At 39.4% G+C, this 23,611-nt stretch overlaps 1 protein-coding gene across 2 annotated transcripts in view; it reads left to right on the top strand.

The window, feature by feature from the left end:
* LOC126259709 (sodium/hydrogen exchanger 2-like) overlaps positions 1-11,071 on the top strand; it is a 1,006,529-nt gene extending 995,458 nt beyond the window's left edge. For both annotated transcript variants that reach the window (XM_049956680.1, XM_049956681.1), the window contains one exon: positions 8,612-11,071. In XM_049956680.1, coding sequence (XP_049812637.1) covers positions 8,612-8,838 — 227 coding nt within the window. In that variant the 3' untranslated portion in view covers positions 8,839-11,071. The remainder of the gene's footprint in view (positions 1-8,611) is intronic.
* The last annotated feature ends 12,540 nt before the right edge of the window (positions 11,072-23,611 follow it).

The raw sequence follows: 23,611 nt of genomic DNA, 5'->3' as shown, positions 1-23,611 counted from the left end.
CCACGTTGGATACCGGCGGTGGTCCTGCGCCGAAATGGCCGCCGGCTCTATACCTTGCAGGCGGGGGATCGGGTGGTACGTCGTCACCAAAATCAGCTACGTCCACATTCGGGCACCCACCCTCCGACCTCTCGGACACCGGCTTCCCCATTGCCAGCACCTGTATTGGTTTCCCAGGGGACGTTACCTCCTCTCCCCACTGTGACTCTGCCGCACTGCAATGGTTCTCAGCCTTGGCAGCCTCCAGTAGCTCCAGCACCGGCATCACCATCTTTCGAGATGCCCCAGCGAGGGCCAGCCCCCCTAGCAGGCCCGGTTTCTCAGGGGGCTAGTTCACCTGTGGTCGTCCCTTCCCCTTCGTCCCCGCCACTGGGTCTTGCCCCTCCCGAGGTGGACCAGGATCCGGAGTTCGACAGCTTGTCGCCCCTTCTGTCCCGGGCTCCGGTTGTGGGACGACGGGGGCCTCTTCGTGTGGGTCACTTCCAGCCGTATTCGAAGGTTCCGGCTCGAGGGTTGGCAGATCCCCTCGACTCCGGCCATCCAATGGATGTGGAGGTCATCGCTCCTGCCCGACGCTCCACCTTCCGACGCAGTGGATCACAGTGGCTTCACCCCCCGAAGGAGGAGGAGTGTAGTAGCCACCAGAAAGATCGCGGGAGGCGCACATTGGCACGGCGCGTCATGCCGCAAGTAGAGTCCCGTCCACCAGAGTGCACGCGAGAATTCGGACGCGACCTCTGCCGGCGTAACAACAAGAACAACAACAACAACTCCGGCAGCACGGGCCGTGCGCAGTCAGTCAACATCGGGCATGCCTAGTACACAGTCCCGGTCTACGCTAAGTGAAGTGCGACGTAACGAGAACAGTGTTACTTCAATTGGGATGTCCAGATTCTCAATAAAGTAGGCCTCAACCTGATATTAAGCTTTTCAGTGTGGTTTTTGGGATGTAAATTTTCTTGGAGCACCAGTACAGTATTATCTCATGTTTAGTTCTTTATTATGGCAAAATGGCATATGTGCTAGAAGATGAAAACATGCACTTGAACTGCAGTGAATAGTTGGCACTAGCCAATAGTGTGGAATTAAACACTTCATTTCAAATATAGTGACTGCCTCAGCGGAAAAGATTAATAAAAGCCAAATTTCTTTAATGAACTGACAAAAATAAGTTCGTCGTTTTGCAAGGCTATTAATGCTTGACTGTCAGGAAGGTGGAAATAAAATAAAATCTGAAACTAATAACATATTTTTGCCTTCCGTAATTATGTGAATGTATTTTAATTCACTTGATAGCTCCTGGCCACAGAAATACATTTTGTTTTCATTTGACATGAGAGTAGTACATGAAGAGGAAACAGAAAAATCACTGAATGTAAACACGGGTCATGTACAGGCTGCCCACTTCCCCACTGTAGTTCAGACTGCTCTGCACATCAGCCCCAGATTTATGATATTTTGAATATTCAAAAATATTTTGTAGTGCACATCTTTCTGATGTCAAAGTGCAGTGCCTCTTCACACAGCATTCTTCTATCGTACAGCACTGTATTTTGTTCTGTGGAATTGAAATGGGTATATTTTGTAATGCATGCCATCAAACTACATATATTCCAGACAGTGGAAATTAAAATGTCCTGTGGTGCCTCTCCTGCCCCATTCGGCTGGTTTATTATTCTGCCCCTCACAATTAATAATTAATACTGGATGAGATTATTTGTAATTGGGAGAACAAGAACTCTTCAGAAAATTTCCACTCATTATTGCCTATCAGCTTTGTGTGACAAAATTAAATACAGGGTACATAAAACCAGTAAAGACAAGAGACAAGCAAGACAATACACATTTCTTTAATCCTTAGCTCCTAGCATTTTTTTCTCTAATCTTGCTACAGCATGACATGGCATGCTTTCCTTTCTGCAAAAGAATCTATTACCTCATTAAAATTTGTCAAATGTTTTGCTATATGAAAAATCGAAATGTTGTTGTCTAATACTGAAAAAGCTGTTAATACAAATAGTACCCAAGACTGGTGTGGTTTCTCAATCTCATTAGGTCTATTTTGTAACTTCTGCTAGATAAAACAAAACAGGCCTTTATGATACCGAAGAAATTGTAACATACACCAAATAAACAAGACTGTTTTGGTACAAATGGTCATTTTCATAACACACCATAATTCACGAAGTATCAATATCAAATGCCTATTAGGCCTACTACAAGCAAAAAGCTTTATGTTAGGAAATAGTTTTACATTTCATTCATACGCTCCAGTTTCTCAAGCATGAGATCGACCTGCCATTGTCAAAACTTATTCACCAATTAGCTTCACTAATACTGCCAGAATCACCAGTTTAGTTATCCTGTGACTATTCTCTGATTAGGCATTGTTACATGTTCGTACAACGTGTTTTCCGGGCAACTTCCAGTACAGAACTTAAGCAGCTGTTAGCTGGGGACTGTATAACTGGCCCTTACTAGTGTAGTGGTCTGGCCAAAAGTTTTCTGTCAAAATTTCATTTTCTTGGATGAGAAGATAATACATAATCTTTCTTACCTGTTAGTCATTTATTTCCACTCTGTTAGTCTGAATCTATGGATTCTGCCAGTAATTATAACAACACTGACCATTTGCAAACCCAGTCAGACACATAAACAGCAATTGGCATTAATCCATTTGGCTTTATTCTGCTCAGCTTGTATAAACCTGTCCCCTTTTGTCTTCATGAAAGTTTATTTCTAGATGTGATGAGGATTCCCCTAACAGAGACATCACATACACAATGCACGCATTCAAGAATTAACTTATGATTCATTCAGAAATCAACTTAGAATGTGTTCAAAAATGTTCAAAAACCAACAGGGATGTGTTTCAAAATCATATCAATAATCAATAGACCAACATGCACTGGGTACTAGGTTTTTTTCCTCAAGAATATGAATTTGGTGCCCCCCCTCCCCCCTGAAATTGCCACCCAGATCAGATACCTCAGTTTGCCCCCTTGACCCCCAGCCCTCCCCCAGTCCTAGATCCAGGCCTGCTGTGCATGTGTGAATCTGGCAGCTTGGCCGTGCCAGTAAAATTTTTCCCAGTAGCATCTAGGTGCTTGCTGTGACTCCTTACACAGCCAACAGCCATATGTCTGCAGCCAGTAGGAATTATTCATACTCAATTCAACTGCACCTGCACATGAGCCTACTCGTAACTGCTAAAATGAATTTAATGTAAACAGTGGCAATGTGATGCTCATCAGAAGCAATTTGTTGTAATGAAGCAGTGCAAAGTCTTCCTAAAGCCTTTGACGCATTTTGCTGTTGGCAGATGTTTGTATGAGCACTGTGTTTTATTGTTGTATATGGTTCATTTCCTTTGCAATTTAAGTTTTATTTTCGTTTTTATTTTTATTTTTTATTTTTTTATTTCCCCCTCCCCTCGTTTATGTTTTACGGCTGCAGTATTATTCTGCAGTAGCAAGATACAGTAAGATCCTTATCAATTCTGTATCAATTCTCATTTGTCAAAATTACAAAAATTTAAGTGAAAACTAAAACAATGACAAATTCCCAGAATTCTAAAAAATTCCTGGGTTTTTTCCTGTTTTCTCCCGGATGAAAAAATTCCTGGGTTTTTCCCAGATCTCCCCATTGTCCCAGGTCATATACACCCTGTCTTGCTCAGTATGTACCAACTTGTTCTTAAATAATACACACTTCATCCCATGGAGGGTTTTTGATGCAGATTTTCCTGCATTAGGAAGTTCATTTCGTTTTTCGGGCAGTTCCATTTCTTGCTGAATCATATCATTTATCACAAAAAATTCACTTTCTTGATTTCGTGAGTGGGACTGTCTCCTCAGCTACTCTGACTATAGGCTGCTGTAATTGTTCCAATTTCTCTGGATTTGAAGTTTCCAACTTCTGGGTGAGTTCTTGTTTGCTCCTTAGCATGTCTCTGTTGAACTTATATTTTTTTTTCTGGGAGTAACCCTTTTGGTATTTCTTGGAATTAGTCTAACTTTTTCCTTCAGATGGTAGTAGTCTCTCTTCATTATAATTACTTCCCCTAAGAGCTGGGTAGTTTCCAGTAATCTTGTGAGTAATTTTTTGATATTTTCTGTCCTTGTCAAGCTGGGCAACAAAATTCCCATGCAGAGTGATGATGCCTCATCAGCTACTTTTGAGAGGATGTCTTCAAGCTCCTCCCACAATGCATCTGTTCTTTCTGGGTCCTTATTATTCACCTGATTGATTGGTCCATGTACATTCACCATTGTGCAAACTCCATGTGTACACCAAAAAGAGAGGGTAAAAACTTGGCTGTTGAGAGAGGTGAAGTCCATAATTGAGCCTACCTTCCTAAATGCAATAAATCCATGCCTGAGTATGGGATGGTTTTTACAACAAATCTTTAAAGTTTCTATAATCCTGTGACTTGAACCAGTTTTCACGAGTGAATCTTGTTTCCTGAACTTCCTCAATCAGCATCTGATATCGCGACAAAGCATTGGTAACTTGTTTCAGTTTGCCAGTCTTAAGAAGAGAATTTGTGTTGAAAGAAGCAAAAAAAGTTCAGAATTTGTGTCTGATCTTCCCTGGAGAGTCTAATACCTCAAAGCACGTCAGTGCAGGTTCCCTAGAAACCAAAAGCCTGCTTGCGTCATTCAAGATGATGGTGCACAGGTTATCACCTGGTGTAGCAGATACTGGTTAACTTTCCTCCATGACTGAAACAACTGAAAAAATGTAGGTTGTGGCCAGTGATGTTTCACACTGACCATTATACTGCCAAGGTTGTTAGCCTTGAAGAAAGCCTGAAGTTTGGCTTGGGTTGATGTATTTGGTCTGCAAAAACTATTTTATTTTACTCAAGTCCACCAGTAAGACAATGTTAAATTCCCTATTTGCCACTGGGGTTGTACTATGTGGGATTATCATCTCCCTCCCACCTCCCTCCGCCCCCACCCCCCTGCTATGACAGTGTAGTAGGATATGAATGAGATGAATTAGCAGTGGTTAATGTTTTGAGGATCTTTCCATACATGCACCACTAATTGGCCGATAAAGAACATAATCACTATTGCCATTCTGCATAACTGTCTGGGAGTGTGTCACCTGACTGTCCACCTATGTACAGTAAGTTACTGAAATTACAACTACTTGATTCTTTTTCTGATGTAAGTTTGACATGTCATGTTCTCGTATTTATTTGGGTTTCAGTTTTATAACTGTTTATATGAATCTGTCTGTGGGTGTTAGCTGGATGGAGTACAGTGATTTTAATAAAAATATGCCATACACACATTTTCAGCTCCCACCTCAGTTACTTTAATGAATACTGATAAGAACATGTGAACCAACCTCATCACTTATTTCTTATGTGTTATAACAACCTGGCTTAAATTACTCCATTTATAATGAAATTCATGTGACTACCAGTGTTGCTGCTTATTTAAATTCCTTTCAGATTCTAGCCAAAACAACAAAAATCATTATTATTGTTATTATTATTATTATTATTATTTCTTTGTCTATACGAGACTATATGTTCCTTTACAAAGGAAAACTCTGGAGAATTGCCCCAATTTAATAATCGTACCACTGAAAAGATTAATGAAATAAGTATTAGTGTCTGTGTTGTTGAGAAACAGTTGAAATCATTAAAATTGAACAGAGCTCTGTCAGATTCTATAATGAATTTGTGGCTGAGTTAACCCCTCTTCCAACTATGCGCTACCGTGGATCCCTTGAACAAAAACCCGTGCCAAGTTCTTGGAAAAGGAGGGTAGTAGAAGTGATCCACAAAACTATCATCCAATATCCTTAACATTGATATGTTGTAGAATCTTAGAATATATCTGAACTCAAACATAACAAGGTATCTTGAACAGAATGACCTCAGTGCCAATCAGTATGGATTTTGAAAACATCGATCATGTGAAATCCAACTCGCACTTTTCTCACATGACACACTGAAAGCTTTGGATCAAGGCAACCAGGTAGATGCAGTGTTTCTTGATTTCCAAAAAGCATTTGACTCTGTACTGCATCTATGCTTATCGTTGAAAGTATGATCATATGGGGTACCAAGTGTGATTTGTGACAGTATTGAGAACATTTTGGTAGGGAGGACACAGCATGTTATCTTGAATGGAGAGTCATTGTCAAATGTAGAAGTAACTTTGGGTGTGCCCCGGGGAAGAATGTTGGGACCCTCACTGTTCCTGTTGAATATTAAGGACCTTGCAGACAATATTAATAGTAAAATCAGGCTTTTTGCAGATGATGCAGTTATCAATAAAGAACTACTATCTGAGAGAAGCTCCATACATTTCAGTCAGATCTTGATAAGATTTCACTGTGGTGCAGAGATTGGTAACTTGTTCTAAATGTTCAGAAATGTAACATTTTGCACATGATAAAATGAAAAAACATAGTATCCTATGACTTTAATATCAATGAGTTACTGTTGTAAATGGAAAACTCATACAAATACCTTGGTGCAACGCTTTGTAGGGATATGAATGGAATGATAACATAGGTTTAGCTGTGGGTAAAGCAGGTAGTAGACCTCGGTTTATTGGTAGAATACTGGGGAACAGCAGGCAGCTACAAAAGAGATTGCTTACATATCACTTGTGTGACCAGTTCTAGAATACTGCCAAAGTGTGTGGGAATCATACCAGATATGACTAACAGAGGATATTGAAGATATAGAGAGAAGGGCTGCGTGAATGGTCACAGGTTTGTTTAATCTATGGGAAAGTGTCACAGAAGTAGTGCATGAATTGAAGTGCCAGACTCTTGAAGACAGACATTAACTATCCCAAGAAAGCCTATTAAGAAAGTTTCAAGAACCAGCTTTAAATGATTACTCTAGGGATGTACTACAACCCCCTATGTATTGCTCACACAGGGATCATGAGGATAAGATTAGAATAATTACTGCATGCGCAGAGGCATTCAATCAATCATTCTTCCCACATTCCATACATAAATGGAATAGGATAAAACCCTAATAAATGGTACAATGGGATGTATCCTCTGCCATGCAACTCATGGTGGTTTGTCATGTAAGCAGTCACTACGCACGTAGCTTAATTTATGGCATGCTTGAAGTATCATACTGGTACTCTAGGAGACAATAGTGTCAATATTGTTGTCATGATCATAATGTAATCTTGTACTTTACCTCATGTTCCATGGATAGCATGGTTTGGCAATAAAATTTTCAATATTACCTTTGCAAGGTGAAGTCTCATCATGTGAATGAAAATTGTTACGCTACATAGCTCAGAGAAATTCACCTTTTGCTGAAAATTGTCTTTTATGTGATTGGTATCTGGGTGCTGATAAATGTAAAGAGAAAGATTAAAAACATTAAACAATTTGCCATACACACTGACATGATATTATTTCATTAATATGTTTAATCTATTCTTGAATTTTTAAAACTGTATACAATATTGAGAAATAAGGGAAGAACCAACTCTGAAATGGATCCAAATGTGAGACAGCAAAAGACACTTGATCTGAAGCTTTTGGAAGTAGTGGTCCCTTGTTGTGAACTTCAGTGAAGCTTTCGCTGCTTGCTGCTACTCTGTTTCACAGACGCTTATAAAAATATATGCTTTGTTATCTTGAAATGAATGCTGATTCTGGCATTAAACAGCTGAAACTGCTGATACTTTTTTCTTTTATTATTCATAATTATTATGCCTGACAATTTTATGCTTTACAGATTTATTTGGTGCCCAGTGTTACCATTTATATGTTTATTGCATTTAGAACATGCTCAGTTTGTATCTTCTACCTGCAGTAGTTATTATCCTCAATGCCCACAATATTGGTTGCTGACACAATTTTTGCCATTACATCAATACAATTACCATAAAATGCCACCAGTGGTTCCATACATTAGCAGAAGTAACTTGTGCACTTTTTTTCCGGTATTCAGTACTCATAGGACATTGCACAGCAATTTGTTTACAAACACTACAAGACACCAAGTGCTTTTATGTAGCCATTCTGTCACAAGAAGCAATAACAACATTAAAATATGCTCCACATTTCACCGGCATTAAGTGTGCAGCTATAAATTAATGGTATGCTGTTCACTGTGCCTTGCCTGTATAAATGCTTCAAACTCACAACAACTACTGTCTTCTCAGTATGTTAAACTTGTGAAATATAATTGAATTCACTATTTTGACTATGCCTCCCCTCTCTTCCCTCACTTTTTCTTTTTCTTCTTGGACTGCATCAAATTGATTAAATTGATTTGCATCATCATCTTCCATATCTTACACAAGTGTTGTTGGATGGGTGTAGTTTTGTCATCAGTTTTGAAAATAATCCTCTGGAATTAGCCCCCCCCCCCCCCCATTTTATCATTATTGGAACTTCACCTCTAAAAATCAACTGAGGTGAGAACAACAGTTATTTAAGTTTTAAATCCAAAGGTATTACATAGTTGTGTTTCTTCTTAAATATATGGTTTTAATGTGACTAATGCAAATATATTAAATGTGGAATAAAATCATTGCTCATTCTGATTAATGTGTTCCAGTCTGTTTGCTACAGACATTAAAAATAACACTAAAATTTGTTTCAGAACTGGAAGGCTACTTTCCTGAAGAGTTGGAGGGAATTGATGCCATATTTGAGAGAACTGGTCGCCGCTTAAGTAGGCAGTTTTCTGTACGTAGTGCAGATGAACCCCACAGCCCAACAGCTGCCTCACCACTATTGCGTGGAAACAATCTCACTGGCATCCGAGAAAGAGATGATGCATCTGACAAGTCAGACCGGGACTCCCATGTTACGGAATCATCACTTTGAATATATGCAGTATGTGAGCAAATACCACTTAGCACAACAGTTACTCTTATTTCTGTGTAGGATATGATCAAAAACCACTTTTAAATATTGTGTCATCTTAAGATTTTCAGATCTGCAGACAGAAGACAAATATACTGCTCATTTATCTATGACTATCAAAAAATAGGGCTGTGAAATCAAGAATGAAATACGGTACAGAGAAACAGAATAATTTGAAATAATTTTTAAAAAATTTAGGAACATTACAAAATTTTACTTGAGTTCAAAATATGTTGTTCAGCACTGGAAATTGCATCAGGCACTACATTTAAAAAATTACATCAATCAGATGATAACCATGTTGTTACATACATTCAGTATGTTTTGGATAGTGTGGCACAGTTAGTCATCTGGGATGTTGGTGATTTCCTCTTCAACCTGTAACTCGATCTAAGCTGTAGGATTCTTCGTCTGGTGTGGTACACGATACTCTGCAGATGCCCCCATAATAAGAAATTACAAACTGGAAGATGATACAGGAGTGGCCAAGTGATGATTGCATTCTTGGGAATTACAAAATCCCCAAAAATGTAATGTCGCATTAAACCAGCAGTGTATGAGGTGGTCCCACCAGGTAGAAACCAAGTGTGCTGGATGTCAAGATCTGGAAAAGTATGGAGTTTTGGAGCCAAAAATGTCTATAACAGTTGACATAATGTTTATACATCACAGTGTGGTTCGTTCACCCTCAGAAACCAAAGGGCGTCTCACCCCACAGGACAACACTGTGCACCATATGGAAACTTTGTTACCATGAGATGGTCACTGGTGAAGCACGGAAGGGTTTCCTTGAGTACAATAATGGAAATTCTACTTACTCTTGTAACCATGTGAGTGAAAATAGGCTTCATGTATATCCATAGATTTTGAGAAAAGTTTGTATCCTCAATGACTGTAGCCAACAATTTGCCAGTGCAAGATACATTAATTATGATTCAGTTGTTGCACTGTCTCAAGTTTGTACAGGCAAAATTGAAGCTGATGGAGTATTCTTTGAACACACCATTGTTGAAACTGTAACAATGAGACAAGTTTTAATACTGAATGATAGGAAGCACTTTCGATGGCAGATTGCACGGCATGGGTACATTCAGACCATGTAACCCCACTATGCTTTCTCTTTAAATGTGAACCAGTCTTTTAAAAATGCTTATAGCAATTGCATGTAGTGATGGAACTTAGCACAAGGATCTAATAGTGACACAAAACTCTCATAGCACAGATGTAAAACTGTCAACATGTCAGTAAATGGACAGATGGCAAATACTGCTATTGGACAGATGGCAAATACTGCTATGCACTGCTCTATGGCAACTAAACGTCTGTTACTGCTACACAGTTTGATATCTTTACCCTACTTCTGGTACTGTTGCAGAGCTGCCAACATCAGCTTCAAATATTTCTGTTTCTCTGAGCCACATCATAGAAATGTTTTCAACATCAAAGTTTTGTACTGCAGTTTGGGTACATTTGGTATGGATTTCTTTTATATGGATCAATGTATATACTTCTTCTGGACTATTTCCTTACGATATGTAAGGATTACTAGAAATAGTTCCTAAGTTATTCTGTTCATTTATGAATAACAGTATAAATGACAAATTAGCAACATCATTTTGTGTACACCATATTTTCTTTTGTTCAGTATTACCATGACATCACTTGATTTTTTGATCCAAATAAGTACCAGTTTTTTTAAATTACTGGCACTGTTATGCAATACGTACGGTGAAAACAAATAAAATGATGTGAAAAATTTTTCTCTATGGACTGGTAATCGAATAAGACAAAGTCCATCGTAATAATTACTATTTTATATCTTTCTTACCTCAGGAAATAAAATAAATGCAACTATTTTTATAATATATTTGTACATCACTTCAAGTGTTCTATTGACTTCTCAGAGACTGAAGTTAAATGTCTTAGGTTGTATGTGGATTATTTATTCACTGAGAAATGTACAACTTGTTTTCCACTGTCTCCCAGATTGCTTAACATGTCAATTACATTTGACTATGATAGGCTGACTTTTATATATTTACACTTTTAATATTTATGTGATATTTATAAGAAACTTGACACAATGTATGTGCAGTTGTTGAAGGCAGCTAGTAAGGTGACAGAATTTTTGTTAATTCCATGTCACGTAACTGTGACCATCTTGTATTTAAATAAATGATATACAGACTGTGAATTTTTTATTCTCCATACAAATAAACCAACACTGATGAAGTTCCTTGTGTCAGACAGTCTACAACAGTACATTCACTTTTAAATGTATGGAAAAAGAATAGTGGCGTATTTAACATAAATCCATGTTATGCCTATAAGGCTACTTGTTTAATTTTCCATGAGCGGAGCACATTGAAAGAAAACATATAAATCTATAAACATCCTGCAACATTCCTTTACTTCCTAAGTGAGCTTTTATGTGGTCCAAGTCATCACAGAATATAAGTACCTAATGTTAATATGCTGGTCGATGTACTGTATATCATTCACATATGCTGTGTTTTCAATTGCACAAATGCAATCACTTTCTGTAAGTACCAAATGCATTATTTTATGGGATTTGGTACTATGTCCACATATTAATGTCCTGTCTAGTTGATTATTTGAATATTTAATTTTCTATTTTCATTTTAAAAATATTGGGATTAATTCATATAGTATCTTTGCAGTTTTGAACTTTAATTTTTGTCATCCAGAGATGAATAAATTTCCACATATCAATGTTTTATTAGTCTAATGGCTGATGAACATTTCAAGCTGCTTATCATATGTCATCATAAGATGAAAGGCATTGCTGTCCCATGCAGGTTTGCTAGACAACACAAGTCACGAGTCTGGTTACAGGTGGAAATAGTTGGGGAGGTGGTATATTGGAGCTGACAATGTTGAGCAGATGATAGCTGAACCACTGCTATTAGTGGGACATACCAAGCACAAAGTAGACCATGGACCATGGCTGTCATGAGGGCAGCTGGTAAATTGAAAAGATATTGTATTTGGAGTTCCTCAATGAGGGGCTGTGTATGATACGATGGGCTCTAATGGTGGAAACTGAGGAGGTTGTGAATTACTTCATAGCCACGGCAAGAATAAAATCATTACTAGTAAAGCTACATAATAGAAACAAAAGCACATGAAAGAGAAAATTGAGGTGAAGAAACATGTTTAAAGAACCGTTCTATAGGTGGAACAGAACATTAACTATAGACGATTAAAGGTGTAGATCCACATTTGTGCTTTTCGTAATTTAAAATGTGATAACTTAAAATTGCCTAAATTGATATTCTGATAAGTATGTAGCTGACAGTAGCTGAAATCTGGGCAGAAGTTTCAGGTGGAGAGTCACCATGAACCATTGTAAAGAGGTTACTGGAAGCGGGGTTGCGAATTTTCATTGTTATGCATCGTTCCCCCCCTCCCCCCTGAACCATGGACTTCGCTGTTGGTGGGGAGGCTTGCGTCCCTCAACAATACAGATAGCCGTACCATAGGTGCAACCACAATGGATGGGTATCTGTTGAGAGGCAAAACAAACGTGTGGCTCCTGAAGAGGGGCAGCTGACTTTTCAGTAGTTGCAAGGGCAACAGTCTGGATGATTGACTGATATGGCCATGTAACACTAACCAAAATGGCCTTGCTGTTGTGGTACTGCAAACAGCTGAAAGCAAGGGGAAACTACAGCCGTAATTTTTCCCGATGGCATGCAGCTTTACTGTATGATTAAATGATGATGGCGTCCTCTTGGGTAAAATATTCAGGAGGTAAAATAGTCCCCCATTCGGATCTCCGGGCGGGGACTACTCAAGAGGACGTCGTTATCAGGAGAAAGAAAACTGGTGTTCTACGGATCGGAGTGTGGAATGTCAGATCCCTTAATCGGGCAGGCAGGTTAGAAAATTTAAAAAGGGAAATGGACAGGTTAACGTTAGATATAGTGGGAGTTAGTGAAGTTCGGTGGCAGGAGGAACAAGACTTTTGGTCAAGTGAATACAGGGTTATAAATACAAAATCAAATAGGGGTAATGCAGGAGTAGGTTTAATAATGAATAAAAAAAATAGGAGTGCGGGTAAGCTACTACAAACATCATAGTGACTGCATTATTGTGGCCAAGATAGACACGAAGCCCATGCCTACTACAGTAGTACAAGTTTATATGCCAACTAGCTCTGCAGATGAAGAAATTGATGAAATGTATGATGAGATGAAAGAAATTATTCAGGTAGTGAAGGAAGATGAAAATTTAAGGGTCATGGGTGACTGGAATTCGACAGTAGGAAAAGGAAGAGAAGGAAACGTAGTAGGTGAATATGGATTGGGGCTAAGAAATGAAAGAGGAAGCCAACTGGTAGAATTTTGCACAGAGCATAACTTAATCATAGCTAACACTTGGTTCAAGAATCATGAAAGAAGGTTGTATCATGGAAGAACCCTGGAGATACTAGAAGATTTCAGATAGATTATATAATGGTAAGACAGAGATTTAGGAACCAGGTTTTAAATTGTAAAACATTTCCGGGGGCAGATGTGGACTCTGACCACAATCTATTGGTTATGAACTGTAGATTAAAACTGAAGAAACTGCAAAAAGGTGGGAATTTATGGAGATGGGACCTGGATAAACTGAAAGAACCAGAGGTTGTACAGAGTTTCAGGGAGAGAATAAGGGAACAATTGACAGGAATGGGGGAATGAAATACAGTAGAAGAAGAATGGATAACTTTGGGGAATGAAATAGTGAAGGCAGCAGAGGATCAAGTAGGTAAAAAGATGAGGGCTAGTAGAAATCCTTGGGTGACAGAAGAGATACTGAATTTAATTGATGAAAGGAGAAAATACAAAAATGCAGTAAGTGAAGAAGGCAAAAAGGAATACAAACATCTCAAAAATAAGATCGACAGGAAGTGCAAAATGGCTAAGCAGGGATGGCTAGAGGACAAATGTAAGGATGTAGAGGCTTATCTCACCAGGGGGAGGATAGATACTGCTTACAGGAAAATTAAAGAGACCTTTGGAGAAAAAGAGAACCACTTGCATGAATATTAAGAACTCAGATGGAAACCCAGTTCTAAGCAAAGAAGGGAAATCAGAAAGTTGGAAGGAGTATATAGAGGGTCTACACAGGGGCGATGTTCTTGAGGACAATATTATGGAAATGGAAGAGGAGGTAGATGAAGATGAAATGGGAGATATGATACTGCTTGAAGAGTTTGACAGAGCACTGAAAGACCTAAGTCAAAACAAGGCCCCAGGAGTAGACAACATTCCAATAGAAATACTGACAGCTTTGGGAGAGCCAGTCCTGACAAAATCTGGTGAGCAATATGTATGAGACAGGCGAAATACCCTCAGACTTCAAGAAGACTATAATAATTCCAATCCCAAAGAATGCAGGTGTTGACAGATGTGAAAATTACCAAACTAATAGTTTAATAAGCCATGGCTGCAAAACACTAACACGAATTCTTTACAGATGAATGGAAAAACTGGTAGAAGTCGACCTCAGGGAAGATCAGTTCGGATTCCATAGAAATGTTGGAACACGTGAGCCAATACTGACCCTACGACTTATCTTAGAAGAAAGATTAAGGAAGGGCAAACCTATGTTTCTAGCATTTGTAGACTTCGAGAAAGCTTTTGACAATGTTAACTGGAGTACTCTCTTTGAAATTCTGAAGGTGGCAGGAGTCAAATACAGGAAGCAAAAGGCTATTTACAATTTGTACAGAAACCAGATGGCAGTTATAAGAGTCGAGGGACATGAAAGGGAAGGGTTGGCAAGGGAGTGAGTCAGGGTTGTAGCCTCTCCCCGATTCTATTCAATCTGTATATTGAGCAAGCAGTAAAGGAAACAAAAGAAAAGTTTGGAGTAGGAATTAAAATCCATGGAGAAGAAATAAAAACTTTGAGGTTCGCTGATGACACTGTAATTCTGTCAGGGACAGCAAAGGACTTGGAAGAGCAGTTGAACGGAATGGACAGTGTCTTGAAAGGAGGATATAAGATGAACATCAACAAAAGCAAAACAAGGATAATGGAATGTAGTCGAATTAAGTCAGGTGATGCTGAGGGAATTAGATTAGGAAATGAGACACTTAAAGTAGTAAAGGAGTTTTGCTATTTGGGGAGCAAAATAACTGATGATGGGCGAAGTAGAGAGGAGATAAAATGTAGACTGGCAATGGCAAGGAAAGTGTTTCTGAAGAAGAGAAATTTGTTAACATCGAATATAGATTTAAGTGTCAGGAAGTCATTTCTGAAAGTATTTGTATGGAGTGTAGCCATGTATGGAAGTGAAACATGGATGATAAATAGTTTAGACAAGACGAGAATAGAAGCATTCGAAATGTGGTGCTACAGAAGAATGCTGAAGATTAGATGGGTAGATCACATAACTAATGAGGAGGTATTGAAAAGAATTGGGGAGAAGAGGAGTTTCTGGCACAACTTGACTAGAAGAAGGGATCGGTTGGTAGGACATGTTCAGAGGCATCAAGGGATCACCAATTTAGTACTGGAGGGCAGCGTGGAGGGTAAAAATCGTAGAGGTAGACCAAGAGATGAATACACTAAGTAGATTCAGAAGGACGTAGGCTGCAGTAGGTACTGGGAGATGAAGAAGCTTGCACAGGGTAGAGTAGCATGGAGAGCTGCATCAAACCAGTCTCAGGACTGAAGACCACAACAACAACAAACAACATGCATCATTCACCACTGACACTGTACCCCAAAATACAGAGATGTGCATTGTGTAGAGGCACATTCTAGCAAGTAAGTAAGTAAATCAAGTCATTTTACATTCACTTTATAAATTAATTTGTTTATGTGGCTACATGCTAAATATTGATAAGACTATTTTATACATACAGATATGAGTTAGTAATTCCTTCCTCCACTACCTTCCACACATTACAATAACAGAAACTCTTCCAAGGAATAGAAGGAGCTATTAAGGAGAAACTTTTTCAGTTTGTTTTCAAATTTTACTTTGCTGTGTGTCAGACCTTTTATATCACCTTTCTTTGCTAAAGACAACCTTAATGAGGAATAATGGATGCCATTTTCCCTTCTGGTATTATAATTATGTACATCATTATTCCTTGTGAACTGAAGTGGATTACTTACAATAAACTTCATGAGGGAATAAATATACTTTGAAGCTATAGCAGAATGTCCAACTCCTCAAACAGAAGTCTACAAGATGGTCATAGGTGAGCACCACATATTATTCTTACAGCACATTTTTGAGCAATGAAGACTTACTTTCCTAAAGATGAGTTTCCCCAGAACATTATTCCATATATTATTGAATGAAAATATGCAAAATGTGTCAACTTGCTGGTATGTGTCTCCCCAGGATTTGCAATCATTTTAAATGCAAACTGTAGCTGAACTAACATGTTAAGTTGTTTTAGGATTTCCAGAACATACTTTTTCCAGTTTACATTCTCATCAGTGTGTGAAATAGTCTTTCATTGATGGCGGTAGCAGGCATTCATGGGAGGGCCAAGCCCAAAGTTTAGCACCACTTAAGGCTGGCAACATCTAGAATTATTTCATGAAAACATTTAAAATTTTCCTTTACAACGAAATAAAGCAAAAAGCCTGTTAACAACAACCAATAATCCCTTGCCAATAATACAGGCCATTCATCAACAGTCCACTGTGTTCTCTGTGCATGACAGCCATCTTCCTGTGTGGCTAGGGCTAAGAGGCACCCGATTGGGTGGCCAATGTAATTCTAAAACACCACACAAAAAAATAGTTTAACAACTCGATGCAATAATTTCCCCGTTCTTGCCAGTAGGATTCCTAATAGTTGCCCCCTTCACAGAACCACCAAATTACAAGCACCTCAAACAATACTAAATTCAGTCACTGTGGAGCAACAGGGATGAACTGCAAGTAATCAGGGTTACACAGAACCCAGAAGCAGCCAAAAGACCCAATACACACCATCTGCTGAGATGAGTGACCAATCAGCCAACGGTTGTTCCCAATGAAATGACAGGACAGGGAAAAGTTTTCAAATGAATTGTCAACTGACAGCTTGTTACCAAGAAGTCACTTCAACAGATGGCAACACAATGGGCAGGGGTGGCAATGCATTTTCAATGGAAAACCAATAGCCATCAGCTTCTCGTGGAATGGAGACTTTAGTCACTACCTGCATGATCGGCCAGCCATTGTCCCAACCACTTCAGCTCAGAGCCCCAACTTCCTCCCACCAGTGTCCAAATGAGGCTTGCATGCCTCAGATTTCAGCCCACTGGCTGTGGCATGGTGGCAGCACCACCGGATGACCAGAGAGGAAACCAAGCAGAGCGAGTTGCCCGGAAGAGAAATCGATATGAGCCACCACGGCTCAGTGTGGACACCTAAAAATTTGAAGGCTCCACCCTAATTATTATTTTCTCACATGTATTGCACTTATCACCAATGTAGTAACCATAGATGTGCATAACTGAATCGGTTGTGTTTTTTTTTTTTTTTTTTTTTTTTTCAGAATCAGAAAACCAGTCAATCATGCTTTCAATGACATTGTTTACCATTTCTTCTGTTTCTGTATGTATGCTCGGATTTATTCTAATATTAGTGTTATCTGCAAAGAGAACTAATTCTGCTTGTTGTCTATTAGATGGAAGATGGTTTATACATATGGGGACCAATAGAGGACCTAAGATTGAGCCTTGGGGACTACCATAGGTGATTTCTCCCCAGTCAGAATAATGTCCTTGATTGAATCACTAAGTACAACTTCCTACATTCTTTTGGTTAGATATGACATCATCCATTTGTTGGCTGTACCATCAATCCCATAAAACTTCCAATCATCTAGGAGAACACTGTGATTCACACAGTCAAATGCCTTAGACACATTACAGATAATACCATATAGAGCTATTTTATTATTTGATCCTTGTAAAATTTGGTGAATGAATGTTTAAATGGCATTCTCAGTAGAGATATTGAATGGCACTATATAGTGTTTACCGATGAGTCTCACTTCTCCAGTAGAGATATTGAATGGCACTATATAGTGTTTACCAATGAGTCTCACTTCTGTCTGTGGTAGTTCCACTGATGCCAATGTGTCTGTAAACAGTCTGGTGAAAGGTCACAGGATGCAATGATCCCTGAGACCCGTACCTCTCCAACTCCTGGAATCATGGTGTGGGGAGGTGCTGGATATCACAAAAAGACTGATTTGACATTTATTGAAGGAAGGGCGAATGCTCACTGTATGTGGCAAGGATCCTAAACCCTGTTGTCATAACCTTTATGAATAGATTATTCAATTGTATAGACAAAAAATCTACACACCTAGCAGCAGCAGAACACTCACATAAAAATGGTTGTAATTAGAAAACTTTCAGAACCAGTGGCTCCTTCTCCAGGCAGAAGGGCTGAAGAGGAAGGAAGAGGGATGAAAGAAAAGGACTGGAGAGGTCTAGATAAAGGGGAAGATTTTGGGAAAGTCACCCAGAATTGCAGATCAGGGAAGACTTACCGTATGGAACGAGAAGGTAAGATGCTTTTCTGGGACTTCACAAGCAGCAATTTTCTGCCATGTGTGCTCAGTTGCGTCGACATGGAAAATTGTGGTTTGACAGACGATGAATTGCTCATGAGTTATCATGTGATTCTGAAGAAATTGATATTGATTTTTCAGAGGATGATGATCTGCATGATTCTGATGATGACATAGACTTTATTCAAGAAGAAATTTGTGAGTGTTCAGGTAAGGAATGCAGATAACAAAATAAGCAATATTTTTATTCAGATACCAATTGAAGGAGCTTTCAGTATGTAATTACTGTAGGAAGTGATTTTATTTGCAAATACTGCTATAGTGGTAGATTCAGATGAGAAGACCATGCTTCCAAGTTCTTCAGAAACATGTATTGCCATTATTCCTGTTCTTACTATGCCTGTAGAATGCGGAAGACCAAAGGCGAGTATGAAGCCGATAACTTCTCACTGTACCGATTCTGAGGAAGGCTGGATGACTACTGATCATATATCAGACATCTAGCTATTCTCAGGGCAGTCTGGAAAGTGCAGTATCAGTTTAGTCCAAAACAGTGCAACTCTAGACTTCTTTTCATGTTTACATGTGGACAGTACAGTTAATCAAGTAAAGCAGCAAACTAACCTGCATGCACAACAAAGTATAATGAAATTATGAAGCACAAATTCCCTTTCACTTTCATGTTCACTATCAAAGTGGAAAGGAGTTACTCTCATAGAAATAAGAAAGTTTTTGGCAATTATATCCCATACGCGTGTAGGTGTGAGACCCCATATACGAGAGCACTGGTCCAAGAATCCTGCTGTGTTGTGTAATTTCTGTCCAAACAGCTTGAGCCATGCCAGGTTTCTTTCCTTTTTGAGAAACTTTCATATCAATGACAATTCAGTAGCTAAGATAAAAGTAGAAGCTGGCTATGATCCACTACACAAGATGAGACCCCTCCGGGATATGGTGTCTGCTGATTTCCAGCGTACATATACACCATTCAAAATATTACAAAAGATGAAGGCACATGCACATTTCATGGTGATGTGTATTTCAAGCAATACATGCCACAGAAGCCAAATAAATATGGGATAAAAGTGTACATGTTGTCAGAGTCAGACACAAATCATGTTTGGAATTTTTCTGCTTACACAGATGAAAGGTCTGACACAGTTACACTTGTGAAGGCATTGCTTGGGAATCTGTAAGGGAAATGTTTGTTTACAGGCACATTCTACACCAGTCCTGACCTTGCTTCAGAACTGGAAGATGCAAAAACTGCTCTTGTGGGAGGTACAAGAAAATCTAGACAGGGATTACTTTGTGGTGTGAAGGATCCAACATTTCAATAAGGTGAACTACTTTTTAAGCACAAAGGAAATATCTTAGCATTGTGCTGGAAGGACAAAAAAGCATGCCCATGATAATTAGAGGCACACTGCTGAGATGGTAACCTTCACTGATAAGAGAGGCAAGGAGAAGTCAAAGCCAGTCTGTGTGATGGACTGTAATAAAAACAAGTTGGGTGTTGACTTACCAGACCATCAATTGTCAAGTAGGAGTGATTTCCACATTGAACTGTGAAGTGGTGGAGAAAGTTTGCATTCCACATAATAATACTTCATGACAATTATCTGTGCAGATCTTGCAGAAAGCAGAGGTCTCGAACTGCGACCTAGTACATCAGGACTCTCCTGACTATCAACTGGAAATCATTTCCTGGAAAAGAAACAGAAACCAAAAAAATGTGAAGTGTGTTCTCTGATAGACAAAAAAATTACTGGAAAAGTGTGGCACAAAGACACAAGACCAAAACTGTATCTTTAAATAAAGTCAAAGGAGGTTACTTTAGATAAAACAAGCAGTATACATCATTATTACAAATTTTGTGTAAAATAAATGTAGTTTTCTTCTGGAAAATTAAGTGCCTATATCCTTGACCAATTTTTCCTCTTTCCAAAAACAATGTTATAATTAAAAGTTTCTTGAAAACATAGGTTAACTAACAGAACAAGGTAGTACAAGTAGTTTCAAACTACACTGAAGCGTTAAAGAAAATGGTGTAGGCACACTGGTTCAAGTGCAGAGATACATAAACAGGCAGAATGTGGTGCTGTCGTTGGCAATGCCTATATAAGACAACAAGTGTCTGATGCACTTGTTATATTGGTTACTGCTGCTACAATCACAAGATTTAAGTGAGTTTGAATGTGGTGTTATAGTCGGTGCACGAGCAATGGGACACAGAACCTCCAAGGTAATGATGAAGTGGGGATTTTCCCTTACGACCATTTCACGAGTGCACCCTGAATATCAAAACATCAAATCTCCAACATTGCTGTGGCAGGAAAAAGATCTTGTGAGAATGGGACCAAAGGCAACTGAAGAGAATAGTCCAACATGACAGAAATGCAACCCTTCCACAAATTACTGCAGATTTCAATGCTGGGCTATCAACAAGTGTCAGCATGTGAACCACTCAACAAAACATCATCAATATGGGCTTTTGGACCTGAAGACCCACTCATGTACCCTTGGTGACTGCATGACACAAAGCCTTCACCATGGTTGGGGCTGTCAACACCGATGTTGGGCTGTTGATGACTGAAAACATGTTGCCTGGTCAGACGAGTCTCTTTTCAAATTGTATCAAGTGGATGGACATGTGTGGGTACAGACAACCTCATGAATCCATGGATCCTGCATGTCAGCAGGGGACTGTTCAAACTGGTGGAGACTCTGTAATGGTGTGGAGCCTGTGCTGTTGGAGTGATATGCAACCCCTGATACGTCTAGATATGACTGCAATAGGTGGCACATTTGTAAGCATCCTTTCTGATCACCTGCATCCATTCATATACATTGTGCATTCCGACAGACTTGGGTAATTCCAGAAGGACAATGCAACACCCTACACATCCAGAATTTCTACAGAGTGGCTCCAGGAACACTCTGCTGAGTTTAAACACTTCTGTTGCCCACCAAACTCCCCAGACATGAACATTATTGAGCATCTCTGGGATGTCTTGCAACATGCAGTTCAGATGAGACCTCCACTCCCTCATACTCTTATGGATTTATGGACAGCCCTGCAGGGATGATGGTGTCATTTCCCTCCAGCACTACTTCAGACATTAATTGAGTCCATGCTACATTGTGTTGTGGCACTTCTGCATGCCCACAGGGACCCTACACAATATTAGATAGGTATACCAGTTTCTTTGGCTCTTCAGTGTAGAATGCCTAGGTTTTTTGATAATGGTATTGTCATTACTATAACAGAAACCATTTAAGAATTGTAGTAGTTTAAACTGCATTAATAACAGCAAAGCCTTTTGGTAGAGATTCATGCACTACAGCTCAAGACCCGAAGTGTTAAACCAACACTGTCTCGTCAGCTCACATTATTCTGTGACCCACTGTTTGTAAGATTGACCAGACTGCTATTTTAAATGAAAAAACTTGTACCTATCAGTTGCCACATAGATCAGCGAATCAAAATACTCTGACAATTTAGGTGCTAAGTCATCGTGCAGTATTTCATCTGGATGAACTTTGGGGAAAAGTTTCACAGTTCCCCAGTACACTTCCGTTTCTACTGTGGAAAGAAAATATTCTTACCTGTGATGTTGGAGGCATGGAAATATGCTGTAAGCTGAGCAGAGTACTCCACCTGGTTTTACTCTTTACCATTATATGCTCTGAATTTTGGTGTATGGACAATGTCATGCACTGGCTGCACTGACACTGGGGTTGGATGTTGCTATGGTGTGGCAGTGAGATCCATTACTCCTTGCAGCTTTCGAAGCAGCTGATCAAAATGTTGGCTCTGCAACTGAACAATCTGTGTCAATGACAAGTCCAGCACCAGAGCAGAGAGATACATGATATACACTGTATATCTGTATATACTGGCACACAAAATAGAAAAACAATTGACAGTAATCCTCATCGGCACTGTTGTGATGGGTAGTCACAAATGAACTGGGTTCTAAATGGATGATAAATGACAGAGAGAGACACACGGTCAAAATGAACACTTATCTTTTGTTATATAACTCCTTTGCTGTGACTGTGGGTCAGAGCACAGGTACACTTATATACCTAGATAGAACAAGTCTAACATTTGTGATGAAATAGACTATCACTGTTAATACAACACAAAGCATTGTTCGATAAAAACTTATTTTTTTAGCACTGTTCAAAGACAAAGTTCACAAACATATGCAAGGACTTGCATATTAATTTAACTAACCTGGCATAGGACTGCTCTCATATCTGTGTATCAGTCAATTTCAGGACAGGCCACCAATGGTGACACTGAGAACTTTTGTGAACCTGTCTTAGTACTTAAGTCTCCCTGGTGTGGTCAGCAATGCTCCAATAGCGAGGAGCAGCTTTGTGGCACTGGTAGCAGGTGCCAGAGCTATGTATATCAACTACACCACAGCAAGCACTGGTTCCATGCCACCCGCCTACAGCAGTGCATTCTTGATATGAGCATCTGCATTCTGCTTCACTGTAAACAGTTGCGCATCGATTTCAAAGACCAGCAACTGTACAATCCCATTCAATGGATGCTAATCAGTGCACAAAAGTCAGTTATCTGACAGTCAATGCTATACAAGCTCAAACCTCTCTGAATAACTTTCCTACAAGGCTTGCACCTCCCATGCCACCTGTGTGCCATGACCTTGAACTGCGCATATCGTAATGCCACAACAGGGGACATGTTATGGGCATCCTCACCCTCACGGAACTCCCATATATGAGCCCCATAAGCTTCACCTTCAAAGAATGTTAACTACTCAAAACTGCCACCATTTGACAAAGACTGCCCAACACTGTGGTCTGCCATGGCTGAAAAGTGTTTTTGAGCCATCCAGAATCTTTAATCACACCACAAAAAATGTGAACATCCTCTGTGATTTGTGCAAGCAGGTAGAGCTAATCAGTGATGACCCCTGAATAACAACACTGTGAGGCACTCTATGAACAACATCCACAGGTTGACAGATCTTCACAGCACTACCACTAGCTATGAATGAGTGCTGATACTGTCCTACTATCTGACACAGCTCTATGGACTCTACGGCTCATCAACATGTTGATGGACCTGCAGCTGTTCCTGATAACACACACTACTGAACCACTTGAGCAATGGCTCCTGCTGGCAGATTGTCTGTTCTCAGCAATCAGTCAT

This window comes from Schistocerca nitens, chromosome 5 (genome assembly GCF_023898315.1).
Source record: "Schistocerca nitens isolate TAMUIC-IGC-003100 chromosome 5, iqSchNite1.1, whole genome shotgun sequence".
Taxonomy (NCBI): Eukaryota; Metazoa; Arthropoda; class Insecta; order Orthoptera; family Acrididae; genus Schistocerca; species Schistocerca nitens.
Note: the sequence above shows the minus strand (reverse complement) of the source record. Positions and strands in the feature narration are given on the sequence as shown.